Below are 14,956 nucleotides of genomic sequence, written 5' to 3'. Positions count from 1 at the left end.
TTCAATAACCCGAAATTTCTTTCAACACCCGAAACCTGAAAAAATGATTCCGGTGCAAAGCCCTGATTTATAACATTAAAATAATATCTACGTGATAACTTGATTTTACATATCAATATTATTTTTCCATTATTGATGATAATTAGAAGATAAATGACTATGACAATATTACAATATATGTTGGACCTGACGTTTTAGCAAAAATTAGTACAACCTTCTTATTATATAAAATATCTTTATAAATATAGGCTGACAAGACTGTGTGAATTTTGATTGAATTTTTTTTTATTGTGTGTATGATATAACCGATTTAACCCAAGTAAGTACCGATATATTTAATTGAGGTATAATGTTATTGGTTAAAAACTGAGACACCAAGCATTTAGTTTTATATAGCACCACTTTCATTAACACATACTCATTTTTAAAATAACATACACAAAAAATAAAGTTGTTTGCCAAATTAAAGCTTTCTGCTTATTTATAGATAAAACTTAATTTTTACCTCATCATCTTTTCGTCGTAAATTTGCTTGTACTTCTTCAAGTTCATCTTGTCCTTCATTAGGAGACATTTTGAAACCTTCTCTTAACATTTTAAGTCCAAACACAGCAAACAAAGCTGTTGATATGTAATATGTGTATGCCCGAGGTATAACTGTTGCTGCATATCCAAATAAAACTGTAAAATCAATAAAATATAATAAAATTAAAAATTTCTTTCAAAAGACCTTATTAGAAACATTTAATATTGTATAGGATGATTTACCAAGCATGTTCACTTCTATGTTCCCTATAATCCATGCTTTTAATTAAATTCTGAGTATTGACGTTTTTAAGTAGGATACAATTTTAAGATTTTTTATATTATTTATTGTCCTGATTGCAATATATACCTGTTTTTAAATTTAGAACCAACCTATTTAATTGAAATTATAAAATAAATAAAAATGTTGTTGAAGGTACCTACTATTTAAATCAAAATTTGGAGAAGTAGTTTCTTAGTTATTAATCTTTAAGTATACTATATAGATTTAAGGATAATTTTCTATCAGGTATTCATTTGAATTTCAGTTTAGTATATTTTGATTTCAAAAGCATCACCATTTTTAAAAATGAAATTCAAATAGGGTACCTATGTACCTAATAAAAAACTGTGATTTTCATTAGGAAAACAGAAGTTTATATCACTATCAGAATACCGGTTGTCTCTTTGCAGGTAGGTTAGGTAGACTTAATAATTCCAAAATTCAGAATTTAGATAAATGCATATTTTAGGGTTGAGCAAGTTTGGTGTATGACTCTATATTATATACAAATATTAGGTACATAATATATAGTTTCAGAATCCTAAATACTGTATGTCATTACATAACAAAACAATATAAACAATTGAATATTATGTCAAAACTTTCAATGTTGTCATTTCAACATAGTTACTAACAAAGAGTAATAGCATTGAGTATATATAAGTATGTCTATAGGCATTCAATAGTCAATGGTAATAGATAAATATAGTGTAGGTACATTTGTTGTTACTGCAGTATTGTACACTATACAAATATTACGACAGTTTAAGGTATACAGATAACAAAAACTTTTTAATAGTTATGTTATTATACCCTTTCATTATTCAATAACATATAATTTTAATTATTTTAAAGCTATATATTGCTACTTAATAAAATATAATTCTATAAAAATAGAAATTTTGATAAAATGTCCCTATATTTTTATCATAGGTTCAAGAAAAAAATTATACTTAGGTAAAAATGAACATTTAACCACATAATTTTTGATTTTAATACCTATATAGTAGGTTAGGTTAGTTAACCTACTTAATAATTGATGTTTTTTTTCTATATTGTTTTTTATTAAAACAAATAAGTAAGAACCTGAGGGTATAGGTACCTAACTAGAATTAATTAAAATCTTGTAGGTATATTAGCTGTACATAGTAAATGTATGTGTCACATAAGACATTTTAAACTTACGAGATGTCTTATGTGGTCCACAAGTTACTAACCTAACTAATTGATAAACCCAGAGATAAACCTAATAATGGTGATTGGAGGCACAACTGAGGGGTTGCTACAAATGTATGTTTTTTATCTTCATATTATATTGATAACAATAACTGAGTTATAAGCATTATTTATTACGTTATTATATCATAGACTCACGAGTAGACTCATTAAAAAATATGAGATCAGATAAAATATTATAGAAGTTATCTACAGTTGAAAATTGTACAATTTTGTGAAAAAATGTCATTGGAAGTTGTTTGCTCAGGTAAATTACTTATGTAGATGATTCTAGATATTTCATTAGGTATTTCATAGGTACTAAGATAAAGTATTTAGGTATTATGTTTAAAGCAACCCATTTAATAGTTAAATGTCTTAAAGTATCCAAGAAAAATAATTTAAGTAATTAAATACATATTATTTACTTAAGAAAAACCAAAGGAAAAACTACTGAAGCTAATGATGAAGAAAAAATGTGTGAGATTTAATTGCATGTTATTCGAGTCACAAGTACTGTTAAGTTTCCTATTATTGACACAATTTTTAAAAATTTAGTTTAGATTATCAGAAAAAAATCTTGAGATGGATATAGTCTCGGATATGGTGCTATTGAACATTTTTTAAGCCATGATAATAGTCAACCCTTCATTATCATTATAAGATAGGTAGTTACATAATATTACATAAATCAAAATAATAAATTAAATACCTACTTACACAAAATGTGTTTTGGTCATTTTTATTTTAATGAACATTCTGATTTACCGAGTGATTTACCAAGAGATTTACCCATTCATTATTTATACATTTTTTTTTAAATTGTACTTTAGGATGTTATGAACATAAATTTATATTGTCTACCTAAAAGTAGAAATGCTGTGAACACAAAATTTCAGCTTCCCTAATATTTGAGCTCAAGTAGAGCCTATAACTAAAAAAACAAATTTAAGTGGTGATTAGGCGTATACCTAATACGACTTATTACAGAATAATTAATTTTACAATATAAAGGATCATTACCTAGGTACCTATGTAAATAATTATGAAACAATTTAAAAACTAAAGTACAAAATTAATGAATTCACCTAATGTCAAATGCTATATAATTAGGTAAACCTTACACTTATCTTATACAATAACCTATAGGTAGTGATTAATGGTTACTGATTAGTACTCATCAGACAACACAATTCTAGGGCTATGAATAAATCTATGTAAATCATTTTTATTTATATTTTCATGTATTAAATCTAATGAAGTACCAAGGTACTTATAGAATTACTTTAAGATAGAAAATAAATAAATGTAGGTATTACCTGATAAGACGGTCATAAGTGCAAGAGCAGATATAGCACCTGTGAATACTGTAATTCTTGAATGTCGCATGGCCATAATAGCGGCAATGAAAAATGTTTTGTCGCCCAACTCTGAGACAATTATCACAGAAAGTGATGCAACAAAGGCATGTACCAATCCCAGAGAAACGGTAGGTGTATGTTTTGTTGTTTGCTCAGACGTCAGTGAATCGCCAATGTCCGGTACTAATGTAGGTAGTAGATCTTCATTTTCGTCTACTGGGAGTGAACTGGCTATGGCCGTGGCTATCAGGACCACACACAGCACACTGACTTTTCCAAACATTATTCTTGGTAAGAAACTTAACCAGCACGGTCAATAAATTACAATAAAGAGTATACCCTAACACGGATTGGGTACATACATATAGTGTCAACGATTGACGGCGCACTAACTTCACAGAGTCAAAATAACATTAAAATAAACTATACGAGTTTTGGTAAGTAATGAAAAAACTAACTCAAAACCACTTGTACAAAATATTTATATATATTATATTTATGTATGTAGTAATAACAATAAAAGCAACGACACTAACAGACAACAGTACCTAATGGTAATTATAATATTATAATTTATGATTACTGATGAGTAAAGTTATATTTCGTAAAAAATAATGTACGGCAAAAGAACACAATTGAAATTACGGGCTTAACACGACACGCGTCCAACAATTGTCGAGCCATCTCCGCAATTAACGAACGTTCGCAATCGGCAAGCCCGACGATGATAGGCGGTTAGTAGTTACGTGAAGTGTTTACCGCACGAAAAGCAAGAGCGGCGTGCGTTACAGCGTTCGTCTGTTGTCGTCGACAACGACGATGATGATGATTGGTGTTGGACCGAGAGCGCGCGTGTGCGTAGTCGGTTCGGGCGTTCGGCTTTCACGTGAACACTGAACAGCGCTCTACAAGTTAGTAGTTACCACTACGTAGACTGATCTAGCATTATAGTGATCTGAGACAACGTTATCGTCGCCTTGCGGCTTGCACACTCGTCACTCATGCGATAATGCGATGCCGGTGCGGGCATTGGGCATTGAGCAATGAGCATTCCGAGCTGTGTCGATAAGAGGTGGTCGTCGATGGTTGTCGGGTCGCGGTTCGTTCGAGGCGGCACTCGGTGACTCGATATCACGATTAAACATAGTATGGTTGCCCAACGAATCTAGAAAAGTGTCTACCGAAATGAATCTCCCTTATCAGTATTAAACAGCCGGAAACTTATGCTCTAGCGCTTATTTGTTGTAGTGACTCTAAATTACCTTTCAAATGTAAATTGTAGTTCCGTGATAGCCACTATGACATATAAGCGCATATTAAGTATCCAGCTGTTTAATTTAACTTTAATACTGATTATAGAGATTCATTTCGGTAGACACTTTTCAAGTATGAGAATCATGGTAATCGGAAAAAAAATCCCCCGGAAAAAAAATCCCCCGATGAACAAACCCGGAAAAAAAAATCCCCGACCCTAGGAAAAAAAATCCCCAGACTACAATACCTATATAATAAAAATAAAAATATTAATAAACCAAAAAAAAAACCTTAAAAGGAATCAGTGGCGTATATACGAATTATATTCACTATGGGCCGATTTATCAGTCATCACTAGAAAAGCATAGCACGACTAATATGGCCATAATTATACATTTTTTAGGGTGGTTATAATTATGACATTTAAATATATACAGTACAAATATAAATTGCGCAATTTAATTTTATGATTCCTATGTAAAATTAATTTTTTGGTTCTTTTTTAAAAATAATGACATTGTCATTTATATATTTTGATGTTATCTTACTATGAATTTAACATCAAAGTCAATAAGTCATCAAAGCAAGTACTGACAATATAACATTTCCTTGTTGATTCCTCAAAAACGATTTTAGTCAACCGGCTAACTTAATCATGGTGAAAAACTGTAAACAGTGCAAATATACATGCAATGGTTTGATTGAACCTGCAATTTCACTATGGGCCCTGGCCTAGGGGGCCACCCCCCTAAATACGCCACTGAAAGGAATAATTAACAATAATATTTTATATATTTACTATGTTAATACATATTTTGTGTTGGTATAATTCTGTAAAAATTGAATCCCCGAAATAGAATATTACGTTTTCTGTGACATTTTGACGATAGTTTATAAGGTATAAGAACTTCAAATGATACTTATGATTGTTGTGTGTGGTTTAGTGTGTACCTTTGATAATATATAATATAAATATTATATTATATAATATTCAAATTTGAATTACACGTAATAATATATTATATATAATATATTATCGTAATTGAAAACAAAATATTATTTATAAATTATAATATATAATTTTTACAGAATTAACAATATAATATAATATAATATACGTATTTGTAATTAAATATTAATTATAGATACTAATTATTAACGTTTAAAAAATATTTGTTCAACCATTTGCATGTGGTTGTGAGTAATATTGTAGTCTGGGGATTTTTTTTCCTAGGGTCGGGGATTTTTTTTCCGGGATTCGAGAATCATACGTCGATGGGCAACCATACTATCTATAACCGTGCTCGATATCAATGTTGAGAGTATACTATACTATGATAATATATATGTTGTATATTTGTATTTTGTATAATATTTCATATTTACACATATTTTTATTTCTGTTTACTGCCTCGTGACTTTAACTGTACTATTTTACATTTGCACAACTGTTGTATGCCTAGGTTAAATTACAATAGCAATAATATACGACATACAGTAGCGTAAATTGGGTGTGCAAATGTAGCACTTGCACCACCATATTTCAAATGCGGTGTTGCAAGTTTATATTCTTGCACCACCAAAAAATCATAACAATTTATATACCTATAGTTTCTACAAGTTGGTACATATTTTATAATTATTATAAATCTAGAGATTTTCTTCAAAATTAAATTGTTGTCCGACGTACCTATGTCGACTGTCTTATCGTGAAAATAATTACTCATTTCCAGTGGCGTAAACTGAGTGGTGCAAAGGTATGTTTATGCACCTCCAGAAATTCATTGATATATATAATATATAAAATAATATATTACATTATATAATAATAATATAATATAATATACAAAATAGTTATTGTCGTGCATGTATTAGACATTATAATTTAAATTATTACCCTGTCTATATTCTAAAATATCGTACTACGAGTACACCATAGATAATTAGATTGTTATCCATGGTAAGTGGTAACCACTAACCACAGAATTCAGAATTATTTTATTATGGCAGTATCATAGAATAATATGATATGACGTTATTCAATGGTAAAATTAAATTGTTATCGACATTGTACCGCCAAAATAGTGTGTTATCACTGGAATACTGGATCAATGTTCATTCAATTCTCAAAAGTCAAATGTCAGATTACTGCAAGACGTCCGTCGTATTGAATCAAATTTTAAAATTCTTGATTGTATTCAAAAGCACCGTGAAAAACAACATACAAATTAAGGAAAAACGGGAATTTTTACGCAAAATTGGGTTTTGACGTAACTCTAAAACAAATTAACGTATATCATGAAATATTCACTGGTTGTTTATATTCGCATTTTCTATACACGATAAAATTTTCAATTTGATTTCTTTTGACCTGTTTAGGAACATTTTCAGTTCACAATTTTTTTAGTCTTCTAGATTCTGAGCGGAGCGATGAATGTATTAATTTTACAATGATGTGTTTTTTTTTTTTTTGTAATTTTTTAATGTGTAATTTTTTTGTCTGTCATCACGGTTTGGGGCAATAAAACTGCTTCGATTTTTTTCAACAGCATGTTGTTTGACGGGAAAATGAATCTAGTTGGTGCATTCAGGAGGTCAAATTTTCAAATTTTCAATAGTTTTCAAAATACATAATATGCACATTTTTTTTTTAAAAGTGATTAAAGTTCGAATTTTGACAACATTTATCAAATTTAAAATTTAATAATTATTTTGTAATTAAAAATGTATAAAATTTTCAACTTTTATAGCTAAGGATTGAACATTTAAAACAAGGTTCTACGTAACGGTATAAATATATAAATTACTTTATTCACAATAATATATCATCAAATATACTTAGTAATATCATAGGTTGACTGACGGTTTTTGCTCAGAATCGCTTTTCTTATACAATTATATTAAATCATTGAATGTCTATGAATGTCAATAAAACTTTATTTGAAATATAAAAAAGCTTGAAAATATAATACAAGGCTCCTACTATGTTGTTACAATGACATTTGAAAAATATTAAAAATCCTTAGTCACAGTTTATTTTTATAAGCATTTAAAGTTCAAATCTTGACAAAATACGAAAAAATCACGATAATTAGCAAATTATTTTGTTGAGAATTCATGAAAATTTTTAGGTAATATAAGATTATTCATAAGTTTGTTTACCTTTATCAAAAAAAAAAAAATGTCTGGAAGCAAATCAAATTAGAATTTTTATGAGCGTTTGAAGTTCATATTTTTACTCGATTTCTCATGTAGCGATTTTGTTATATTGTTGTTATTCAATAAAATATAATTTTAGACACAGGAAAATTTCACTAAATGTTTATATTTTCATTTTCTATACACTATATAAAGTTTTGAAAATATTTTGACTATTTGAGCGGTTTACGTACATTATCAGTTTCAATTTTTTTAGTTTTTTTTTTCTATAAATATCAATAAAATTTTATTTGTTGAGTAAAAAAACGTGAGGCTCTTGATATTATATTCTTACAAAAGCAGTTGAAAAATATTTAAAACACATAAGCACAATTTTTTTTTATAAGCATTTAAAGTTTGAATTTTTGACAAAATGTATCAAATTTAAAATTTAATAATTATTTTGTAGTGAACATCTGAACACCGTATACAATATTTTCACATAAAAAAAATAATAAATTATAATCAGTGTTTAAAATATTACTTTGTTTTATTTGCTACGCTTGCTGTAGGCAAGGGAGTAACCCTCTCTCGTTCTTAATAGTTATTAGTTTATATTATTATACGGATAAATTAATAATATATTGCCTTGATAGTGCCGCCGCGGTATTGGTAATTTGTATCCGGCCACATTTTAGTATTTTACCGCTACCTACCAATACCAAATACCAATTTATGTATTGACCTGCAACTACGCAACCGCTATATACCGCCGGTCGAATTATTATTTTAATTTCGACTATTAACGCTATTTATTGTCAATAAATCAGGGATGGAAAACGTTTTTAATTTTTTCGTTTTCGTTTTTGTTTATTGATTTAAAAAATATCGTTTTTGTTTAACATTTTTGAATGTTTTTGATTAACGTTTAGGTATAAAACGTTTTTTTTTCATATTGTTTTTGATTAACGTTATTTTCCTATTTTTTCCAAATAACGTTTTTGAGAATATTGTTTTTATTTTTTTATAATAGTAACGTGCAATATAGAAATGCACTTAAAAGTTAAAAATTAAAATTAATTATTCTTAATATTTAAATTTTAAATCAAAATTATAATTTATATATAAATTAAAATGTTTTTTTAATTTTTTTTTTTTTTAAGCGTAATACACAATCTGTATCGACTAGACACAATAAGCATATATGATGAGAGTTACAAAGATTGACATGGAAATTTGATGAAGAAGCCACCCATCGATGGCACTTCCTTTTTTTAAATTTTGAAACTGCATTATTGGTAAATTAAAAAGTAAAGGCGTAAGTGAAATTTTTTTTTCGTTTTCGTTTTCATTTTTGATTTCGTTATTAAATTTTTCCGGTTTTTGGGATTTTTTGTTATCGTTTTTCAGTTGTTTTTGATTTTTGTTTAATTAATTGTTTTCGTTTTTTGTTTTTTTCCGTTTAATAACGTTTTTTAATGGCAACAAACCGTTTTAATTTCATATTCCAAAATTTAAAGCAGAATATATTATATGAGATATAGGACGACGGAGCCAACTGTAGTTATGTAGCTAAATTGTCTAGCTAGAGCCCCGTTTGTGATCGTTATTTTCTCATTTGAGATAAATGTTTAATATCATAATTGACTAAATTAAATACTAGTATTTACTAGATATTATCGTATCTTGATGTTTATCTTAGATGAAAAATAAAATGTATACAAATCTATAATTCTAAAACGCAAACGATTAATAGGTACACGTTGTGATTGCTGTGAACAATTTTGAATTGTCATGAAATAATTAAAATTGTAATAACTATTCTGGGAAGAGTGTTTTATAAAAGTAATTCTAATTAAAAAATAAATAAATTAAATGGAAATTGAAATATATTATGATGAGCCTAAATAAATAAGTCTAATAAACAAATTACAATTATGTGGGTAAGTAAATAAGTTATTATAAGTTTAAAAAACGGGAGGAAGAACGGTGCCACCGCAGCTAGAAAATGTATTTTAAGAATTTAATCTAATACATATAAAAAAAAAGTTCAGCATACAACCACATATTGGTTTATGACGAAATTAAACGTATATGGAAGCGAAGACAACGCAACTCAGTTTGTTTCGGATTGGCAAGTATTTATGGACTGCTCAGAAAAAAAACGCGTCTATGTCAGTAGCACCTTGTACATGTCAAATGGCAATAACTATACATTTTAGATCAACCACTCTAAAAAAGTAGAAAAAAATTTACATAAATATTTACTCTCTTCCGGCTAGAGTTGTTATGTTTAAAACATACCTACATTTAAAACATTTGTTTACAACGTCATGTACTCATGTTAATTGTTTAAAACGAATAAAATAATATATGTTTATTATAGTGTAAAATCCAAGTGAATATTGTATTTTTTGTTTTTAACTTTTTTGTTTAAAACATCGTTTTAAACAGAAAAAAAACAGTTTAAAACAAAGATTACAGCTTTTTTTCAAAAATGAAAAAATACTCCAATTCTGCTTCCGGCCAAACCCGTGCCCAATATTGGGTGCACCGCTGTTCGCCACTCTGATACGGAAGTATATTAACCCTTTCATTTCCATTAACTCATATGTGTGTTCCTAGCTTGTTAATATTAAAATCTGACAAGCTGACCAAAAAAAAAATGATAATAGCTAATTAAGAAAAACAAATCTAACTACCCAAAAATAAAAATGGTATGATAATTTCAAAAGAAGTTACGTGAATTTTAATATTTTCTTTTATTCAGTTAGATTTACCAAAATTTATCACTTGAGCAATTTATAATACATGAGTTATATATTGAGTTATATACACATCTTTAAAAAATATCTCTTAGTCTAGAAGTCAGACCTATATTCTCGGAAACACATTTATGCGATCGAGAAAAAATTGGTTTTAAAAAAAAGGTTTTATTGGAATTATTTGTAAGTTTCACCATTAAGATTAAAATAATAAAAAAAACAGTAAATTCTCTATGCTTGACATGTAAAAATGACATAAATACGGTCCGTCACGCATTCTGGCGGAAGCGATAATTCCGAACAAATTTTTCGGTCCGGCCGGCCGTGTTTGATGTCTTTCTTTCCCCCCTTTTTGATTAGTTATTGATATTAATTTTTATAGAGGTACCGTATGTAATAATAAATATTTTCCAACTCATAAATAAAATTATTAAATCCTATTATTTTTTTCTTTAGTTACATGATAAAAAAGATTTGTTTCTATAGCCATTACTCATCAGTATATAGAATACAAATAAACAATCTAAAGTTTCAGATTTAAAATTTACTAGTTTTAAAAGAAAGAAAATTAAAAAGAATATCATTTAGACCAGAATTAATTTCATATATTTTACTTGTAATATTTATTAAGGTTCTACTAGTAAGAAGAGATAGGTAAAAATAAAAAAAGTTGTTGTCACACCTGCACCTAAAGGTTACTTTTCACTGACGGTTGACGCGTAATAATTCCCGTTTTTCCTTAATTTGTTCTAGAGGTCTCGATTACACGTGTAGTGAACTACACGGGTACCCGTGTTTTTACACAAGACGGGGTTAAAGCCCGTGTAATAAAAATACCCGTGTATACCCATGTATTTAAATACCCGTGAACTAAAATACTCTTATATTTACAACTCAAATACAATAATTGTATGTATAATAATTAGTGAAATACAATTATTGTATTTCACTACTTTGCAGTTCTGACTTATTGATTTCTTCACTTTTGAACTCAATATGACAGAAAGCATATCATATTATATTGTGTTTTTTAAGCAAAACTTTTAGGTATTCATAACATACTTAAATAAGTAATAGGTAGGTACCCAAGTATTAAGTAATCGAGGGCTATATAATTTTTATTATTAATAAATAACCAATTATTTGAATATGCATAACGCAACATAAAGTATTTTTGAGTTCTGAATTAATATGCAATATACACGGATATACACGGGTATTAAAAACACGGGCTTTAATATAATTTTTACACGCGTGCCCGGGCTCCGTGCACCCATGTATTCTATTACCCGTTCACAACCACGACTCTTAATTTGTTCTCAATTTAATGAAACCTTCGGTAGTTCGGACTTCAGCCTACTACTACGTTTCAACTTTTGATGTTTCCACTTTCCCGTTCTGTGGTTATATTAACTCGGCTGTCAGTAAAGAAAAATATAATAAACTAACATTTTATATCAATAAACCTACGTTAAATATTAATCCGATTAACTAAGTATCTTGTTTAATATTATTAACAGCATTTGTTATTACTCAGTCACTGATACACCATACCACTTACCTACCAGAGATACACAAAGTATTATATTTTTATAGTTGCCACTATTTATACAACGACAACAATAACCAGGCACGCATAGAGGGAGGGGAGGGTTTGGGTGTTCACATTAATAGTAACAATAACAATATGCTAGGTTGAAATATTGGAAACCTAGCATATTAAAAGATATTATAGATATAATAAGGGCGTAGAAAAAATATAGGTACAGTTTTTGAAAAATATACTTGGAATTAAACTACTTGGATATAGTATTATACAACACCACACAAGTACAATAATAAAGTTATATTCGTAAACATATTTATAATTAGTTATTGTTCTATTCATAGGTGGAAATTCAGTGCTCGACTTGGCAAAATAAAAGTAGTGGAAATCTGTTTATTTACTAATATATAAAACCGTGGTTATGAAATAGTCCATAAAACAAATTATGATGATATCTCGCACATTTCAATACAATTGCAGAATTATGAAGCGCGTTCCCCTTAAAAAATAACTGTACATTAAAATTTCTGAAAAATAGGTTGGAGTACTCCGTCCCCCTGCCACTACCCACTAAGTCGAGCACTGTTTCAATCCCTTACAACTAAAAATTGAGGAGGTTTAATGAACTTTTGGGAGGGGAGCTAATTTTTGATCTCCACCTATGGTTCTATTGTATTTAGATATATGCATGATAAATTCAATAAAATAATTTAAATTAATTTACTATTCAATTTATGATTCTTGTACTCTTCTATCTTGAAGTGCACGTTACTCGTGCTAAAAATATATAAAGTCATGCATTTTGAACTATTTGTTGTAATATTGTTCTCATTAATCATTGTCATTAGGCATCGGCATGTTTAATATTTAGATAATTAATTTTTTATGTTTTACTTATAATTAGTAATGGAATTGTTGTGAGCTTCTCATTATTGAAAATAAAATGTTGTGTCCTCAAACAAAATCTGATAAAAAAGTTTTGAAAATCACAATGTAAATTGAGCAATATTTTTATCGGCAAACAATAATTATTGATGATACATGCTATATTTAAAGCAACTGGTAGATGTTAAACACTGAATAATTCTGTAGTAAATACATCAAGAGAACGCTTGTAAAATTATTTTTATTATATAATATCATTGTAAAAAAAACCAATAAGAATACATTATAATGTAAATTACGTATTATATTATAATATTAAGTTCTCTAAAATATAAAATAGGTAATAAAGATTAAAAAAAAAAAGGAATAATTAAGTTCAATCAGTTTGACTAGATCACTGCAACAGTATTCATGATTTTTTAACAATGGTACAAAAGTATTTTACAATAAATATTTTGGACAGTTTTGGTTTCATAGAATTATAATTTAGATGTCCGAAGACATTGCAGTTGCGTTGGCAGTTTTTATAACTTGATTCGTACAAGATTTGGAGAGGGGAAGGAAATTGGGCCTAGTTATTGCGTTGGCGTTCGGACAACTCCCTTCAACTGGGGTCTGTACAGCAGTGATATCCGTTTGTGTTTCTGCAACACTCTGTGATGAAGGGCTCACACACCGCAACACATGATCCATAGACTCCTGCAGCTGTTGAACCTGAAGAAAATGTATTTGTTTTTTGTTCTTATAAGGGGTTTCAATAAAAATATCCAAAATACAAGACTCCATAGTCTATAGTATTAAAATAAATAAAAATTGAAGTCTACTATTTTAGATTCTGAGCGGAGCGAGGAAGCTATAGTTTTTACAATGGTGTTTATTTTTTTTTCTTCTTTTTATATCCTGTATACAAAATTTCTTCCAGGAGTGTTTCGATTTCAACATATAGTACCTTATATTTTAGCAAATTGGATCAAGATGGTACTTTAGAGAGGTCATTTTTCGATTTTCTCAATAGTTATTTAATGCCACTGACAAACCGTCTCCGCTCAGAATCGTTTTTCTTATACAATGATATTATTTCTTTTAATTCAAGTCTAATACAACCATTATACAATGACCCACTCGTAATCTATTGTACAGCAGAGTGACGTCCACTTACCTGATTTAAAATTGAAAAAATCTAAATAAAATTAAAAAAAGGTGGGTAAGTGGATTTCGCTCTGCTGTACAGTAATTACAAGTGGGTCACTGTATAATGGATGGTATTAAATTTGAATTCAATGATATAATATCATTGTATAAGAAAAACGATTTCTGAGTGGGAGACGGTATGTCAGTTCTAGGTATAAGACATAATATTATATTATAGTCTATAGTATTTAACAAAAATTGACCTATAATAGGTACCTATAATAAATTCCAAATTAATCATATCATAATATCTATTAAGTACTTATAACGCGTTATACATCAACAAAAAACCGTGGTACTATCATAGATATATAATAGTATACTTTAGAAGTTTCAAGTATACCCAAGAATAATATTATACAATCACAACAAAATAACTAAAATAATTATCCTAGGTTTTTAATATGTAATTTCGTCCAAATTTGTACTTAAAATGACTATAAAAATAAACCGTGTAAATGTATTTTTTAGATTTTTTGATAACAGAATTAATTACTTACGTGGAATCTTGTTTTAAATGTTCAATTCTTAGATACAAAAATTGAACATTTTATAAATTTTTAACTACAAAATAATTTTTCAAATTAAAATTTGATAAATTTTGTCAACATTTTAACTTCAAATGCTTATAAAAAAAAATTGTGCCTATGTATTTTTAATATTTTTCAACTGATATTGTAACAATATATCAGGAGCTTTGTATTAAATTTATACACTTTTTGGCCCAACAGATAAAACTTTATTGATATTTATAGAAAAAAAAACTAAAAAAATTTAAAACTGAAAATGTCCG

General features: G+C 28.2%; 2 protein-coding genes across 2 annotated transcripts in view; both read right to left on the bottom strand.

Moving 5' to 3' along the window:
• The window catches only part of LOC100161631 (transmembrane protein 165), a 13,187-nt gene extending 8,779 nt beyond the window's left edge, over window positions 1-4,408 (bottom strand). Inside the window, 2 exon segments of the mRNA XM_001945283.5 lie at window positions 506-681; window positions 3,343-4,408. Of these exon segments, the coding sequence (XP_001945318.2) occupies window positions 506-681; window positions 3,343-3,667 (501 nt within the window). The 5' untranslated portion in view covers window positions 3,668-4,408.
• Window positions 4,409-13,197: 8,789 nt separating this feature from the next.
• Window positions 13,198-14,956, bottom strand: part of LOC100573967 (centrosomal protein of 97 kDa) — an 8,959-nt gene continuing 7,200 nt past the window's right edge. The window contains exon 11 of the mRNA XM_003241188.4: window positions 13,198-13,686. Within this exon, the coding sequence (XP_003241236.1) occupies window positions 13,459-13,686 (228 nt within the window). The 3' untranslated portion in view covers window positions 13,198-13,458. The remainder of the gene's footprint in view (window positions 13,687-14,956) is intronic.

Source organism: Acyrthosiphon pisum, chromosome A1 (genome assembly GCF_005508785.2).
Source record: "Acyrthosiphon pisum isolate AL4f chromosome A1, pea_aphid_22Mar2018_4r6ur, whole genome shotgun sequence".
Classification (NCBI taxonomy): domain Eukaryota; kingdom Metazoa; phylum Arthropoda; class Insecta; order Hemiptera; family Aphididae; genus Acyrthosiphon; species Acyrthosiphon pisum.
This window is presented reverse-complemented; position numbering and strand designations above follow the sequence as displayed.